Source organism: Phascolarctos cinereus, unplaced genomic scaffold, assembly GCF_003287225.1.
Source record: "Phascolarctos cinereus isolate Bilbo 61053 unplaced genomic scaffold, phaCin_HiC Scaffold_2;HRSCAF=192, whole genome shotgun sequence".
Taxonomy (NCBI): domain Eukaryota; kingdom Metazoa; phylum Chordata; class Mammalia; order Diprotodontia; family Phascolarctidae; genus Phascolarctos; species Phascolarctos cinereus.
The window spans coordinates 38,402,064-38,419,234 of NW_027555625.1; the positions used below are offsets into that span (position 1 = coordinate 38,402,064).

A 17,171-nucleotide genomic window follows, 5' to 3' on the forward strand; every position below is an offset into this window, starting at 1 on the left:
CATATATGGCCTCCAGGTGAAGGCCTTCCCACAATTACTGCTTTTATAAGGCTTCCTTCCAGTGTGAATATTGTGGTGTCTAGTGACCTGCCTCTTCCAAGAAAAGGTAGGTCCTCATTGAGTACATTCATGTCTTCTCTCCATGAAGAATCCTTGATACAAAGGAAGAGATGATCTCTGGCTGCAGACCTTCACAAATGAGGATAGATAGGGGTTGTTCAGAAAGTGAAATTTCTGATGTCTAACAAACTCTATAGTCCATCTGAATGTCTTTCCACACTCATTATGGGAATATGGTTTCTATCTCATGTGAATTCTGATGGGAAATAAGGGATGACTTTAACCTGAACACCTTTCATATTGATTATACTAATGAGATATGTCCTCTAGAATGAATTCTCTGATGTGAGAGAAATGATAATTTCTCTCGTATTAATAACCAATTATTGAATTAGGACTAAGCTTTTCCCTTTTCTATTTCCTCATTCAGAAATCAGCCTCTGTGGGTGATTTAGCCAGCCTTTGAAGGGCAGGGCTGATGATGAGATGAAATCTTGGGCAAGACTTAGCCAGCTAAGATTTGACCAGAAGGTAAAGAGATTTTAGTCTACGTGAATCCTGGCCCAATCTGCTTTAGTCAGACAGATCTGAGGGGAAGTGGATTCCCCTTTTTGTCTAGATTGCCCTAGGCAAGAGTGGCATGGATAGAGCTAAGTGTTTGTCCAACATTGAGTGATGAGTAACGTCCCTCAGCCCCTCATTGAAATTAGTCCACTCCTCATGATAATATTCATTCTCATTAATTTTTAACCAATCAGAGTTAATTTATGCCAGTTGGTAATACCTACTTATCTAGGGGCATACAAATGTTGAGATGCCTCCATGATTCATTTTTAGTTTACAGGAGAACGGTCATTGAGCTAATAATTCACTAGCCATAATTAATGAAATAATGACTCAGAAATTATGTCTTGACCTTTTCTTTCATCAGATATGTATAGTAAAATGAGAGTGTACATAAAAAGTTTTATCAATAGATTTCTCTCCAGTATGAATTCTCTGATGTGCAGCAAATTGAGAGTTTAGTCTGAAAGCCTTTCCACATTGATTATTTTCATAAGGTTTCTCTGCAGTGTGGATTCAATGACATACAGAAGATCAGAGTTACTTCTAAAAACCTTTGCACACTGATTACATTCATAAAGCCTTTACATATTGATTACATTCATAGTGTTTCTCTCAAGTGTGGATTTTCTGATGTCGAGCAAGTTTGGAGTTCTCTCTGAAAGCCTTTCCACATAGACTACACTCATAGGGTTTCTCTCCAGTGTGGATTCTCTGATGCACAGCAAGTTGGGAGTTTAGTCTAAAAGTCTTTCCACATTGATTACATTCATAGGGTTTGTCTCCAGTGTGGATTCTCTGATGTGCAGCAAAAGTGGAGCTCTGCATGAAAGCCTTTCCACATTGATCACATTCATAAAGTTTCTCTCCAGTGTGGATTCTCTCATGTGCAGAAAGTAGGGAGTTTAGTCTGAAAGTCTTTCCACATCTATTACATTTATATGGTTTCTCTCCAGTGTGGATACTTTGATGAGCAGCAAGAGTGGACCTGTGTGTGAAAGCCTTTCTACATTGATTACATTCATAAGGTTTCTCTCCAGTGTGGATTCTGTGGTGTGCAGCAAGTTTGGAGTTCTCTCTGAAAGCCTTTCCACATTGATTACATTCATAGGGTTTCTCTCCAGTGTGGATTTTCTGATGTCGAGCAAGTTTGGAGTTCAGTCTGAAAGTCTTTCCACATTGATTACATTCATATGGTTTCTCTCCGGTGTGAATTCTCTGATGTGCAGCAAGGTTGGAGCTCTGGGTGAAAGCCTTTCCACATTGATTACATCCATAAGGTTTCTCTCCAGTGTGAATTCTCTGATGCACAGCAAGAGTGGAGCTCTGTGTGAAAGCCTTTCCACATTGATTACATTTATAAAGTTTCTCTCCAGTGTGGATTCTCTGATGTGCAACAAGTTTGGAGTTCTCTCTGAAAGCTTTTCCACACTGATTACATTCATAAGGTTTCCCTCTAGTGTGGATTCTCTGATGCAAAACAAGTTTGGAATTCTCTCTGAAAGCTTTTCCACATTGATTACATTCATAAGGCTTCTCTCCTGTGTGGATTCTCTGATGTGCAGCAAGTTTGGAGTTCTCTCTGAAAGCCTTTCCACATTGATTACATCCATAAGGTTTCTCTCCAGTGTGAATTCTCTGATGTGCAGCAAGGGTGGAGCTCTGTGTGAAAGCCTTCCCACATTGATTACATTCATAAAGTTTCTCTCCAGTGTGGATTCTCTGATGTGCAGCAAGTTTGGAGGTCTCTCTGAAAGCTTTTCCACATTGATTACATTCATAAGGTTTCTCTCCAGTGTGGATTCTCTGATGTACAACAAGACTGTACTTGGAACTGAAAGCCTTTCCACATTGATTACATTCATAAGGTTTCTCTTCTGTGTGGATACTCTGATGTACAGCAAGTGTGGAGGTCTCTCTGAAAGCCTTTCCACACTGATTACATTCATAGGGTTTCTCTCCAGTGTGGATTCTCTGATGTTTGGTAAGTTTGCAGTTCAATCTGAAAGCCTTTCCACATTGATTACATTCATACGGTTTCTCTCCCGTGTGGATTCTCTGATGTGCAGCAAGAGTGAAATTCTGCGTGAAAATCTTTCCACATTGATTGCATTCATACAGTTTCTCTGCAGTGTGGACTTTCTGATGTCGAGCAAGTTCGGAGTTCAGTCTGAAAGCCTTTCCACATTGATTACATTCATATGGTTTCTTTCCAGTGTGGATTCTCTGATGTTTAGTAAGTTTGCAGTTCAATCTGAAAGCCTTTCCACATTGATTACATTCATATGGTTTCTCTCCTGTATGGATACTCTGATGTGCAGCAAGAGTGGAGTTCTGTGTGAAAACCTTTCCACATTGATTACATTCATATGGTTTCTCTCCAGTGTGAATTCTCTGATGTCGAGCAAGTTTGGAGTTCAGTCTGAAAGCCTTTCCACATTGATTACATTCATAGGGTTTTTCTCCAGTGTGGATTCTCTGATGTGCAGCAAGACTGGAGCTCTGTGTGAAAGCCCTTCCACATTGATTACATTCATAAGGTTTTTCTCCAGTGTGAATTCTCTGATGTGCTGTAAGGGTGGAGCTCTGTGTGAAAGCTTTCCCACATTGATTACATTCATAAAGTTTCTCTCCAGTGTGGATTCTCTGATGTATAGCAAGAGTGTACCTGGAACTGAAAGCCTTTCCACATTGATTACATTCATAAGGTTTGTTTCCAATGTGGATTTTCTGATGTTGAGTTAAGTTGGAGCTCTGTATGAAGGCCTTTCTGTATTTACCAGATTCATAAGGTTTCTCTCCAGCATGTATGCTCTGATGTACAGCAAGACTGGAGCAGCAACTCCAAGCCTTCCCATACTCATTACAGTCATGAGATTTCCTCTCATTGTGAATACTGTGATGAATAATGAAGGTTGAGTGTTCACTAAAAGTTTCACCATATTCATGACACTCAAGTGATTTCTCTCCAGTATGAATTTTTTGATGGTAAGTAAGGAATGACTGTTGACTCAACTCTTTCCCACGAAGATGACAATCATAAGGTTGCTCTCCTGCATGGAATCTGAGAAATACAGCATACATTTGTCTCCCAGTGAAGTCACAAGGTCCATTACTCATGAAGCTTTCCTGGTGAGTCTCTTTCACAGAAATGCTTAGCTTTTCAGTAGTCTCTTTCATTTCAGATCTAATCTCTCCTTCTGCAAGAAACAAACAATAAAACACATATACAGAGACACATGTACACCCATATATAATCATAATCCCTTCCCTCCATTGGGATTATGATCTATATCCTACTTCCCCAGGATAAGAGAAAAGTCTTCAAAGTTAAATGGACAGAATCAGTCATTTTAAAATGCCATTAGTTCACATCAGAAGGACAATTTGACTTAGAAAGAGCTTCACACACAATCACATTAGATCCTGAAACACCTGCAACACTGGCAGACCCAGGGCTTTCTTCTTATATTTTCAAGTCAGTCCATGAGCTGAGAATGGCTGAGTGACCTGACCAACATCTCTGCAGCTGAGACTAGAACTCCAATCCTGCAAGTGGCCAACCTTTGGCCACTTGTGGTCAAAGGCTATCCTTTTACATCTCCCTAATTGGCTCCCTTGGGGTAGCTAGGTGGTGCAGTAGATAGAGTACTAGTTAGAAAGACTCAAGTTCAAATCCTGCCTCAGATACCTACTAGCTGTGTGACCCTGGGCAAGTCATTTAGGCCTGTTGGCCCCAGGTTCCTCATCTATAAAATGGGTCTGAAAAAGGAAATGGCAGGGGAAAAAAAGAAGAAGAAGAACAGGGCTGCACAACCTGCAGCCTGTGGGCTGCATGCAGCACAGCAAAGGATTACAGGCAGCCCTGGAAAAATGTACAGAAATATCCTATACATTTTTCACCAGTTGTCCAAAATCCTTTGGCATGCCTGCAGCCTGCAGGTTGTGCAGGCCTGCTTTAGAAGGAAATTTAGATAGAATGTTAAAAAAAAAAGGAAATGGCAAACTACTCCAGTTTCTTTGCCAAGAACACCCCAAATTGGATCATGAACATTCAGAAATAACTGAAAACCACATAAGTGACTCCCTGTATCATTCACCACAGCAGCTTTTCCCATTCTTTTCATTCTTTCCTAACTGTCCTTTATTGATCACTCCTACTGTCCACCCCCCCTTACCTTCTCAGCAGAGAAATTTACCTTCTATTTTTTTCACTGAAAAAATTGATTACTTATCAAGTGCTACCTTATCCTCCTCATCTCCCATAAATCCAGTGCCTTTTCCTTTATGATATCACAAGCAGATGAAACTGTCCTCTTTCTGCTAGCTAAAGTAAACTCCTTTCCATGTGTAAATCATCCCATTCCAGGACAACATCTTCCTTAGCATGCAGTCTCTTCAGCATCCCCCCCCCCTTTTTTTTTATTACTTTCCAGTCTTTCCCACACTAATGACTCCTTCCCTACCTCCTCAAAACATAGTCACTTGACCTATTCAAACAAAGAGATATTTTCCAATCTCTTTCTTCCATATCTTGGCTAAACAACTGGAGATGACCACTTACAACTGATGTCTCCAACTCCTTTCCTCTGCTTTCTCTGAAATTCTCTGCAGTCTACCTCCCAATTTCATTATTCAACTGAAATTCTTCTCTCTAAAATTACCAAAAGTCTCAAAGTTGCTAAATCCACTGGCCATATCTTCATCCTCATCTTTCTTGCCTCCTCTGCAGCCTTTGACAGTAAATCACCTCTCTCTCTCTCTCTGTCTGTCTCACACACACACACACACACACACACACACACACACACACTTTCAGTGACACTCCTCTCATTGTTCATGAAACCAAACTCATTCTATTTCCCCCAACCCTCCCATCTTCCTATTTTCCTAATGCTCTCCAAGGCATCCTCCCAATAGTGTAGGCTTACAAATGAGGTTTCATACACTCATTGACTCACACACCCTCCTGACCCCCATATTTAATCTGCTGCAAAGTCCTGTGATTCCACCTTAGTAACATCTCTCCCATACACTCCTTCTCTCCCAACACTGCCACTGTCTTGGTCCAAGCCCCAAACACTTCACACCTGAGTTTCCAAGAACCTGTTCCTTGCTCCAGCTGCCTCCAGTCTCTCCCCAGTGCAGTCATTCCTCCACCCACTGATCAAAGTTCATCTTCCTAAAGTTCTTCACTGACCATGTCCTCGTGTACTCAACAACCTCCTGTTGCTCCCTGGGAAAAGATCAAATTTATTCCGCTTCTGGAAGCCAAGATGGCAGAGTGAAAAAGTAGTCTCTCTCACTCTCCCCTATCTATCTCTGAAACCCAGAAAATATCACCCAGAAAAAAAGGAACAGCTAGAAGCAGCCCAGCAAACAGGTCTCCCAGTGCCTCAGCAAAAATAAGGAGGCAGAACTACAAGGGGCCCCAGGCAGATAAGTACCCTGCAGCATTCATCTGAAAGGAGGTGAAGAAAACAACCTAAACACTTCCTACAGCCCCGGCCTTGCTAATTCCAACCCAACACCAGGTGAGCTGTAGGAGCCCTGAAGCCTCCAATTGTGAAGAAATCCTGAAGCCCAGGTGGTAGAGCAGGCAAACACCAACACCTGGACCTCCGAGTGCCTCAGGGAGAGTGGGGGGAACCAGTGGAAACCAGCTCAGAAAACCATCAGGAGCCTCGGCACTCCACTGCAAAGGAATCTCCCAGTGCATTACAGGGAGACAACACTGCAGGGGCCCCAGGCAGATAAACACCCTGCAGCACCCATCTAAAAGGAGCTGAAGAAAGCTAAAGGAAAGGAAAAGCAGGCAACCTAGAATTGCCTGAAAGTTCCAGCCTTGCTGATTCCAGCCCAACAAGGTAAGCTGCCAGAAACCTACAGCCTCCAATTCCAGCATAAGAGGCCCCAGCACAAAGCCAGTGACCAAGACCTAGGCTCCCAACACAAGAAGCTTGGGTCAGTACCCTCTGTTCCCCAGCAGGAGAGCTCAATCTCTTTAAAGGCCAGGGAATAAAGAAACACCATGAGTAAAAAGAAACGTACCATAGATTCATATTATGAGAAGAGTGAAGATCAAGACAGAAATTCTGAAGAGGACAACATTGGCAACAAACCTACATCTGCAACAACAAAAGGGAATATGAACTGGTCTGAAGCCCAAAAAGCCTTCTTAGAAGAGCTCAAGAAGGATTTTAATAGTCAAATGAGAGAGGTAAAAGAGTCCTTCAAAAATACAATTGGCCAATTGGAAAAAAAATACACTGAAGAAAACAAGTCCCTAAAAAACACAATTGGCCAATTGAAGAAGGAAGGACAAAAACTAACAGAAGATACACTGAAGAAACAAGTCCCTAAAAAACACAATTGGCCAGTTGAAGAAGGAAGTACAAAAACTAACAGAAGAAAACAATCTGTTAAAAACTGGAATTGGACAAATGAAAACTAATGTCTCTATGAGAGAGCAAGAATCAGTCAAACAGAAAAAACAAAAAAATGAAAAAATAGATGAAAATGTAAAATACCTCATCAGTAAAACAACCGACCTGGAAAATCGACTCAGGAGAGACAATTTAAAAATTATTGGACTACCTGAAAATCATGATGAAAAAAAGAGCCTGGACAGTATCTTTCAGGAAATCATAAAGGAAAACTGCCCAGAAGTCCTAGAACCAGAAGGGAAAATAACCATAGAAAGAATCCACCGATCACCACCTGAAAGAGATCCCAAATTGACAACCAAGAATATAATAGCAAAATTCCAAAATTACCAGATGAAAGAGAAGGTGCTGCAAGCAGCCAGAAAGAAACAATTTAAATATCATGGAACCACAGTCAGGATTACACAGGACCTTGCAGCTTCTACATTAAAAGACCACAGGGCATGGAACATGATATTCCATAAGGCAAAGGAGCTTGGAATGCAGCCAAGGATCAATTACCCAGCAAAAATGAGCATCATTTTTCAAGGGAGGAGGTGGATATTCAACGAAATAGGAGACTTCCAAACTTTCCTGATAAAAAGACCAGAGCTCAACAAAAAATTTGATCTTCAAGTACAGGACTCAAGAAGGACTTAAAAAGGTAAATGGGACAGAAGGATACAATATGTTGTTAATAAGGGGGGGGCTGTTTAAACCCCTACAAGGGAATATGAGACTTGCAACCCTTGAGAACTGTATTGTTATTACACCTTGTTAAAGGAGTATACATAAAGAGGGTGGATATTAGTTGACTTTGATGTAATGATAAAAAAAATCTAATCAAGTGGGTTAAATGGATCCAAATAAGTGGATCAATCTGATCTTAGAAAATGTACTGAGAAAGGAGGAGGCAGACAAGGGTAAATTACATTACAGGAAAAGACACAAAATCCTATTACAGCAGAGGGAAAGAAGGAGGGGGGAGCATTGTTTGAACCTTACTCTCATCAGATTTGGCTCAAGAAGGGCATAATATAATCAGTTAGGTATAGAAATCTAACTTGCCCTATAGGAGGGAGGGAAAAGGGGAAAGAAAAGGGAGGGGGAGAAGAAGGGAGGGAAGAAGCAGTAAGACTAAAGGGGAAGAAAAGGGAAAGGGATAATAAAAGGGGGAAGGGACTGAAGGAGGCGTGGTCAAAAGCAAAACACTAGTGAAGGGGAGAAAGGAAAAAGGAGAAAGAAAAGCATAAATAGGGGGAAAAGGATGGAGAAAAAGACACAGATAGTAATCATAACTGTGAATGTGAATGGGATGAACTCTCCCATAAAACAGAAATGGATTGCAGAATGGATTAAAAACCATAATCCTACAATATGTTGTTTACAGGAAACACATTTGAAAAAGAGTGACACATACAGGGTAAAGGTAAAAGGCTGGAGCAGAATATATTATGCGTCAGCTGAAGTAAAAAAAGCAGGGGTAGCAATCCTGATCTCAGACAAAGCAAAAGCAAAAATAGATCTAATCAAAAGAGATAAGGAAGGAAACTACATCCTGCTAAAAGGCACCATAGACAATGAAGTAATATCATTACTAAACATATATGCACCAAATGGTATAGCATCCAAATTCTTACAGGAGAAGTTCAGGGAGTTACAGGAAGAAATAGACAGCAAAACTATACTAGTGGGGGACCTGAACCTCCCCCTCTCGGCACTAGATAAGTCTAACCACAAAATAAACAAGAAAGAAGTTAAGGAGGTGAATAGAACATTAGAAAAGTTAGGTATGATAGACCTCTGGAGAAAACTGAATGGGGATAGAAAGGAATATACTTTTTTCTCGCAGTACATGGCACATACACAAAAATTGACCATGTACTAGGGCATAAAAACCTCACAATCCAATGCAGAAAGGCAGAAATATTAAATGCATCCTTTTCAGATCATGATGCAATAAAAATTATATGTAATAAAGGGCCATGGAAAGATAGACTAAAAAATAATTGGAAACTAAATAATCTAATCCTAAAAAATGATTGGGTCAAACAACAAATCATAGAAAAAATCAATAATTTCATTCAAGAGAATGACAATAATGAGACAACATACCAAAACCTATGGGATGCAAAAGCAGTTCTTAGGGGAAGTTTTATATCTCTAAATGCTTACATAAATAAAAGAGGAGATTAATGAATTGGGCATACAACTAAAAAAACTAGAAAAAGAACAAATTAAAAATCCTCAACTAAACACCAAATTAGAAATGTTGAAAACCAAAGGAAAAATTAATAAAATTGAAATTAAGAAAACTATTGAACTAATAAATAAAACTAAGAGCTGGTTTTATGAAAAAACCAATAAAATAGATAAACCTTTGGTTAATTTAATTAAAAAAAGAAAGAAGAAAACCAAATTACTAGTATCAAGAATGAAAAGGGGAAGCTACCACCAAGGAAGAGGAAATTAAAACAATAATTAGGAATTATTTTGCCCAACTATATGCCAACAAATTTGACAATCTTAGTGAAATGGATACATATTTACAAAAATATAAATTGCCCAGATTAACGAAGAGGAAGTAAAATACTTAAATAACCCCATCTCAGAAAAAGAAATTGAACAAGCCATTGATGAACTCCCTAGGAAAAAATCTCCAGGGCCAGATGGATTTACATGAATTCTATCAAACATTTAAAGAACAATTAATTCCAATACTATATAGACTATTTGGGAAAATAGGTGAAGAAGGAGTCTTACCAAATTCTTTTTATGATACAAATATGGTGTTGATACCTAAACCAGGAAGAGTCAAAATAGAGAAAGAAAATTATAGACCAATTTCTCTAATGAATATAGATGCAAAAATTTTAAACAAAATACTAGCAAATAGACTGCAGCAACTTATCACAAGAATAATACACTATGACCAGGTAGGATTTATACCAGGAATGCAAGGTTGGTTCAATATTAGGAAAACTATCAGCATCATTGAGCATATCAACACCAAAATCAACAGAAAGCACATGATCATCTCAATAGATGCAGAAAAAGCTTTTGATAAAATACAACACCCATTCCTATTAAAAACACTAGAAAGCATAGGTATAAATGGAGTCTTAAAATAATAAATAGCATTATCTAAAACCTTCAGCAAGCATTATATGTAATGGGGACAGGCTAGAAGCATTTCCAATAAGATCGGGGTGAAACAAGGATGTCCATTATCACCACTGTTATTCAATATTGTACTGGAAACCTTAGCTTTAGCAATAAGAGAAGAAAAAGAAATTGAAGGCATTAGAATAGGCAAAGAAGAAACAAAGCTATCACTCTTTGCAGATGACATGATGATATACTTAGAGAATCCTAGAGAATCAAGTAAAAAACTACTTGAAATAATAAACAACTTTAGCAAAGTTGCAGGCTATAAAATAAACCCACATAAATCATCAGCATATATATTACCAACAAAGCCCAACAGCAAGAGATAGAAAGAGAAATCCCATTTAAACTTACTGTAGACACTATAAAATATTTAGGAGTCTACCTCCCAAAACAAACCCAGGAACTCTATGAACACAATTACAAAACACTTTTCACACAAATAAAATCAGATCTAAATAATTGGAAAAACATCAGTTGCTCATGGGTAGGCCAAGCTAATATAATAAAAATGACAATCCTACCTAAGCTAATTTACTTATTCAGTGCCATACCAATCAAACTACCAAAAAATTATTTTATAGAGTTAGAAAAAATAATAACAAGATTCATTTGGAAAAACAAAAGGTCCAGAATATCAAAGGAACTAATGAAAAGAAATGCAGGGGAAGGTGGCCTAGCAATTCCAGATCTTAAATTGTATTATAAAGCAGCAATCATCAAAACTGCTTGGTACTGGCTAAGAAATAGGGAGGTGGATCAGTGGAATAGGTTAAATATGCAAGACACAGTAGTCAATGACTATAGTAATCTATTATTTGATAAACCCAAAGACCCCAGCTTCTGGGATAAGAACCCACTCTTTGAAAAAAACTGCTGGGAAAACTGGAAAAGAGTATGGCAGAAACTAGGCATAGACCCAAATCTCACACCATATACCAAAATAAAGTCAAAATGGGTTCATGACTTAGATATAAAGGCTGATACCATAAGTAAACTGGGAGAACAAGGAATAGTTTACCTATCAGATCTATGGAGAACAGAAGAATTCATGACCAAACAGGAGATAGAGAACATTATGAAAAGCAAAATGGATAATTTTGATTACATTAAATTGAAAAGTTTTTGCACAAACAAAGCCAATGCAACTAAGATTAGAAGGAAGGTAGAAAATTGGGAAAGAATTTTTACAACCAGTCTCTCTGAAAAGGCCTCATTTCTAAAATATATAGAGAATTAAGACAAATTTATAAGAACACAAGCCATTCCCCAATTGATAAATGGTCAAAGGATATGAACAGACAGTTCTCAGATGAAGAAATTAAAGCCATCTATAGTCATATGAAAAAATGCTCTAAATATTATTGATTAGAGAAATGCAAATCAAAACAACTCTGAGGTACCACATCACACCTATCAGATTGGCCAACATGACAAAACAGGAAAATGATAAATGTTGGAGAAGATGTGGGAAAATTGGAACACTAATACATTGTTGGTGGAGTTGTGAAATGATCCAACCATTTTGGAGAACAATTTGGAACTATCCCAAAGGGCTACAAAAATGTGCATACCCTTTGATCCAGCAATAGCACTTCTAGGGCTATATCCCAAAGAGATCAAACAAATGGGAAAAGGACCCACATGTACAAAAATATTCATAGCAGCTCTTTTTGTGGTGGCAAAGAATTGGAAATTGAGAGGATGCCCATCAATTGGGGAATGGCTGAGCAAGTTATGGTATATGAATATAATGGAATGCTATTGTGCTATAAGAAATGAACAGGCTGACTTCAGAAAAACCTGGAAAGACTTATATGGTCTGATGCTGAGTGAAGTGAGCAGAACCAAGAGGTCTTTGTACACAATAACAGCCACGTTATACAATGGCTAATATTGTTAAACTGAACCCTTCTCAGCATTATGAGGATCTAAGACATCTCCAGAGGCCTCGGGATGGAAAATGTTGTCCACATCCAAAGAAAGAACTATGGAAGTCGAATCACTATCACTTTTTTTTACCTTCTGTTGAGTTTTGTTTCATCTTTCTGATGGTTCCTCCTATTGGTTTTAATTTTTACTTACAACTTCACTAATGTGAAAATATGTTTAATGTGTATGTAAATGTAAAGCCTGTATCAGATTGTACACTATCTTGGGGAGGGTGGTGGGGAGGAAGGGGGAGAAAAATTTTCAACTCAAAAGCATATGGTAGTGATTTTTGATAAATGAAAATAAATTTATTTTAAAAAAAGAAAAGAAAAGATCAAATATGAAATCCTCTCTAGGGCTATTAATCACCTACCCCTCCTTTACATAGCCCTCTTCTACTTTTCTTTCACCTTATATGCCCACCAAACATGTTATAACCCAGTGGTCTGGGCCTCTCTTCTGTTCTGTGAACAGGATACTCCATCTCCTGATGCTGTGGGCATTCCATGTCATCTCCATGCCTCAAAGGCTCTCCCTGGCTTCCCTGAAGTTCCAGCTAAAGCCCACTGTCCACAATAAGCTTTTCTGGTCCTCCTTCACTCAATGAGCTCCAATTCATCCTGACCATAACAGGTTTGTACATTGTTGCTGGAATGTTGTCTGCCTCACCAACCTGAGCTCCAAGAGGGCAGGGAATATTCCTTGTATCTCTTTATATCCCTGGTGTTTAGCAGAAGGTCTAACACATAGCAGGTACTCAATAAATGTTGAAGAAAGTATAAGAAAGAGCCCATATTGGAAAGCCTAACCCCTTTTTGCACTTTCTGGTGGATCCCTGCCCTCAAGTTCCAAACAATGACTATTTTTTGCATAATAGATTTATCACTGGGAGAGAGCTCAATTGCCATGGTGTCCAATGTCCTCATTTTACAAAGGGGAAACAGACTCAGTGGGGTTCAGTGACTTGTCCAGGGACACCCTTCTAAAAGTGTCTGAAAAAGAATTCCAAGTCAGGTGTTCCTGACTCCAAATCTAGTACTTCTTTTGCCACAACACCTAGAAGCCTCTTGTAATCACAACTCCCTTATACCTGCTTTCACCTCACTCACCTGGGCAGCAGCCCCTCAGGCCTTCTTGCTCCAGCATCCATGGTGCTTCCCTTTCCTCAAAATAAGAAATCCAACATTCTCTGGGAACTGGAAGCCCTGAGCATGGGGAATCAGTGATGAGGACACAGAAAAAGTTGTCACTTAGTTCTCTTTATACAAAACAGTGTACATACAAAGAAACTCCATTGAGAATCACTCCATCATATTCACACATATCAGGATGGTTCTCCCATTAAGGCTTGTAATGCAAGGGACACTAAATAGGATGTGCCAGATCAGCCTAGAGCTCCAGCAAAAGGGACCGTGATGAACAGATTTTGCCCTGTCCCCTACCCTGCTCATCACTCCCAGAAACCCATAAAAAACCTTCCTACTGTTCATGCAGGTACTCTTTGCCTCTTTTGGTAAGGTTCTCCTGCCAGGGAACTCAAGGAACCTTAGTTAGTCTGATTCCTAGCCAGTCTATTATTCCTGCCATTGACAGGGGCATGCCAGCAAAAAGCACAGGATGAGTCCCACGAGTTCTTCAGCATGGTTTCCATAGCATTTATTTTGGGAGCTTTAGGGAGAGTTGGGGGAGAAGATCATGGAGCCAATTTTCAGTCAGAAAATTTGATCTTGGGGCACCTTTGTCCTAGGAGAATGGACTCCCTGCATGGTTTCCATTATCTAGAAATTAGAGGCAGCTGGCAGTACAGAGGAGTGAGCCCTGGGCCTAGAGTTAGGAATACCAGGGATTAATTCTAGCTTCAGACAGTTTCTAGTGTGTGCCTCTGGAAAAATCACTTAACCTGTTTCCTTTAGTTTTCTCAAATGACAAATGGGGATAATCATATCACCTAATAACATAATGTTGTAAAGAAAGCACTTAGCATAACAGCTGGTGAATAGCAGGTGAATAGAAATGCTTATTCCTTTCCCACCATCTGTGCTGGAATGTGGAGGTGATGTAAAGGAAAGTGAAGGACAAATGCGTCATGTTAGGCACAACTAGGAGCTGTGAGGTACAAACTGATGCTTCTCAAAAAGAATATCCTAAGTGATTGGGCCATCCCAAAGAGGAAAGGGTTGCAAGGAAAAGCCACCTGAGTACTTTTCAGAGTTGTGGCAGACAAAATCCATGGCCAGGGAAAGGTTGGACTAAATAATCCATGGGATTGGTTCTACATCTGAGATGCTTCAACCCTGATCTGATCTTTGACCTCAACCTACCTAGAATTGTCAAGAGACAGCTTCAAGAGCAACAAGGAAACCTTTGTGTTAACTTCACACAATGTACTGACCTTTCAAGGGAAAACCAGGCAGCAGGAGGTCCTTGTCTCTTGGACACAAGAGACCAGCACTTTTCCCTTTCTACTAATTGATGACTGCTCCAAAGCCAGCATACTCAGGAATTAAGATATTCCCTTCATAGCAGACTCATAGCTGCCAGAGGAAATGTCCTTACCCAGGAAGAGAAGGTTCCAGGCATTCTCCAGCATGACCTCCTTGTACAACTTCTTCTGAGGATGGTCTAAGAGGACCCACTCCTCTGGGGTGAAGTCCACAGCCACATCCTGGAATGTCACCAACTCCTAAACCATCACAGGTCACAAGATTGAGAGATGAAAGACTCCACAATTCATGCATCCTAACCCTCACTAAGTGAGGGGAGGAAACTGAAGAACAGAAAGGGGATTTACCCAAAAGTCATATCCTTGTTGAGTATCAGAGTCAACACTAAAAACCATCATCATGAAGAGCTCAATGAAATATGGAGAAAAGTATTTGATGTGATCTGCCGGAATAAAGTTGAGAAATGTTTTACTATGGAATGTGTCTCTCTATGGAATCTGGGACAAAGTATGTGTTTTGTCTGTGAGGTAGAAAGACCTCTGCAAGAAAAAGAGAGAAGTTGATGTGTAATTTCTTCCTTATCAGAACTAATTAAAAGCATTATGTTATGAAGAAAATTCTGTGAAAAATGTGTGAGAAGCAGGGAAGTATAATTTATTTGGGGGGAGAGGGGGATTTATATTTCATTATAGAAAAGAGAAGAAAGAAAAAGAAAAGATCTAGTTAATTTCCTGAGAGGCTGAAACAAACTCTTATCTAGATAAAACACAAAAAGGATTCATAAGACATACTAATTACAACTGAACCTCTGTTTGCCTCAGATTTCTGAACTGTCAAAGATAATAAGAATACCTGCCATATAAGGTTGTTGTGAAGATGGTTAAAAGTGGGCTTTGAGGAGAAAGTGAGTCACTGTTGTGTCTTTGCCTTTGAGCCTGATGTCTCACTCATAAGAACTAAATGTCTTCTTCAGTACCCCCTTTTTCCACCAGAAAAGAAAACTGCCAGAACTTTGAATAGTTCCCCAAACTCAGCCCTTTCCCTATATTCTCTCTAACAAGGGAAGTACTAGGTCCTTAACAAATGCTAATTATTAACTAACTGCTAAAGGAGGCATTATTTTCTTTGGCCTGGTCCAAATAGCTCTGGTAAAGGTCTTTGAACATGTGAATGTGACCCTGATGCTGATTTCACCTGTTTTCTTGAGTTGCCATATCTTCCCAAAAACCCTGGACCAGAGGATGCAGAAGGCCAGGAACATCCCCAGCCCTGCTCACAATATTTGCTCCTTTCAACCCTCACTGCCCTCTCAGTGTGCCCTTGAGAGTCAAACCAGCTACCAAGATAGTGAGTATGCACCAGACATTTCAACTGTTCATGCAGCACAGACCACAGAGGATAAACAGAGCTTCCTGTCAAGGTCTGGCAGGAAGAGCTTGGCCAAAGAAGCAAAGGGGAGGGGGGACCACTTCTATGGATGAGGGGGAGGGGTGCTAAGCTTGCATAAAGGAGCAAAGAAAAGATGGCCTCAGAACAGAGAGGATTGAGTGAAGTAGTTGTTCTTGTGACTCAAGGATCATGAGGAAAAACTTTAAAAACAAATGCACATGGGAGGGGAGAAATTGGGGGGGGCAGTAGTTAGTGCTTGTGATGCCAAAGTGCCATGAATCAATTCAAGGTACAGAAGGAGAGAACAGGGTGATGTTGTTACTACTGTTTTCAGTTTCCTGCCTGTTTTTGTTAAAAAAAAAAAAGAAAGAAAGAAAAGTAAAGAAAAGCAATCCATAGGTAAGGCATAATCAGTCTCATAGACAATCCTCTGTCTATGGAAATAGCTTCTTTGGTTGATGTTGGTAAAGTTTGTAGACAGAGTACACTCACCTGGGGTAGGGGTCTGCAGCTCTCAAGGGCCATTCCCTCTGTCTCGTGGCTCCCTGCTTGGGCCAGGCCTTGGTCTTCTGCAGATTGAGCTGGGGAGAGAGAAGGATCCCAGGGCAGGAGGCTGGCCTACAGGTATTTACAGGGGGTGAGACCTTGCTCTCAGGAGAAAGACTGCAACTTATATATAGGGTCAGGCTTGGAAAAGATGGCCACACCCTCTCCAACTCCTCTTCTGTCCCCTTCTTTTCCCCCATTCTACTTCAGAGAACCAAGAGGCAGAAGGGGCTTGGAATCCCAGATGGAATGACACTAGTCAGAGCCTCAATGGCTACTGAATCAGAAGTCTCCCTCTGATGAGATATGGGACCTGGACCCTAAAAAGAGCAACTCAGATCTAGAACTTTCCCACCTATCCCCACCTAGATACTCAATAATCCTTTCAACTGTTCTTTCATTGTATCCCTGACCCAGCCCCTGTATGTACTTCAGTGTCTGTTACCACTGGACCAACCCAGGCTGCTTCCAACCCCTTAATCCCATCGAGACCCCTTCTGTTACCTCTAGTTTACCTGCAGTCTATTTGCCATGCCTAGATCCCACCCCAAATCTTCCCACAATCTTTTACCCTATGAAAAAGTCTGTCTTGTGCCTACCAAATGCATAGATTCTTAAAATCTCACCTGCTTCAATAGATCCA

The 17,171-nt window shown here is 40.0% G+C and overlaps 1 protein-coding gene across 1 annotated transcript; it reads right to left on the reverse strand.

Annotated features, from left to right (window-relative positions):
- Positions 1–1,239: 1,239 nt before the first annotated feature.
- LOC110202896 (uncharacterized) lies at positions 1,240–16,507 on the reverse strand. The gene is made up of 6 exons (XM_078149314.1): positions 16,475–16,507; positions 14,706–14,832; positions 13,259–13,354; positions 3,444–3,824; positions 2,772–3,359; positions 1,240–2,687 (listed from the first exon to the last, which is right to left on the reverse strand). Exons 1-6 carry the CDS (start codon positions 16,505–16,507, stop codon positions 1,240–1,242), a joined length of 2,673 nt encoding a protein of 890 aa, XP_078005440.1.
- Between the last annotated feature and the right edge of the window lie 664 nt (positions 16,508–17,171).

Coding starts and splice junctions, on each gene's coding strand:
- LOC110202896 (XM_078149314.1), bottom strand. CDS start 16,507: ATGGCCCTTGAGAGCTGCAGACCCCTACCCCAG. Junction 14,833..16,474: donor GCTGCAGACCCCTACCCCAG/GTGAGTGTACTC, acceptor GTGATGGTTTAG/GAGTTGGTGACATTCCAGGA. Junction 2,688..2,771: donor GAACTCCGAACTTGCTCGAC/ATCAGAAAGTCC, acceptor CTCTTGCTGCAC/ATCAGAGAATCCACACGGGA.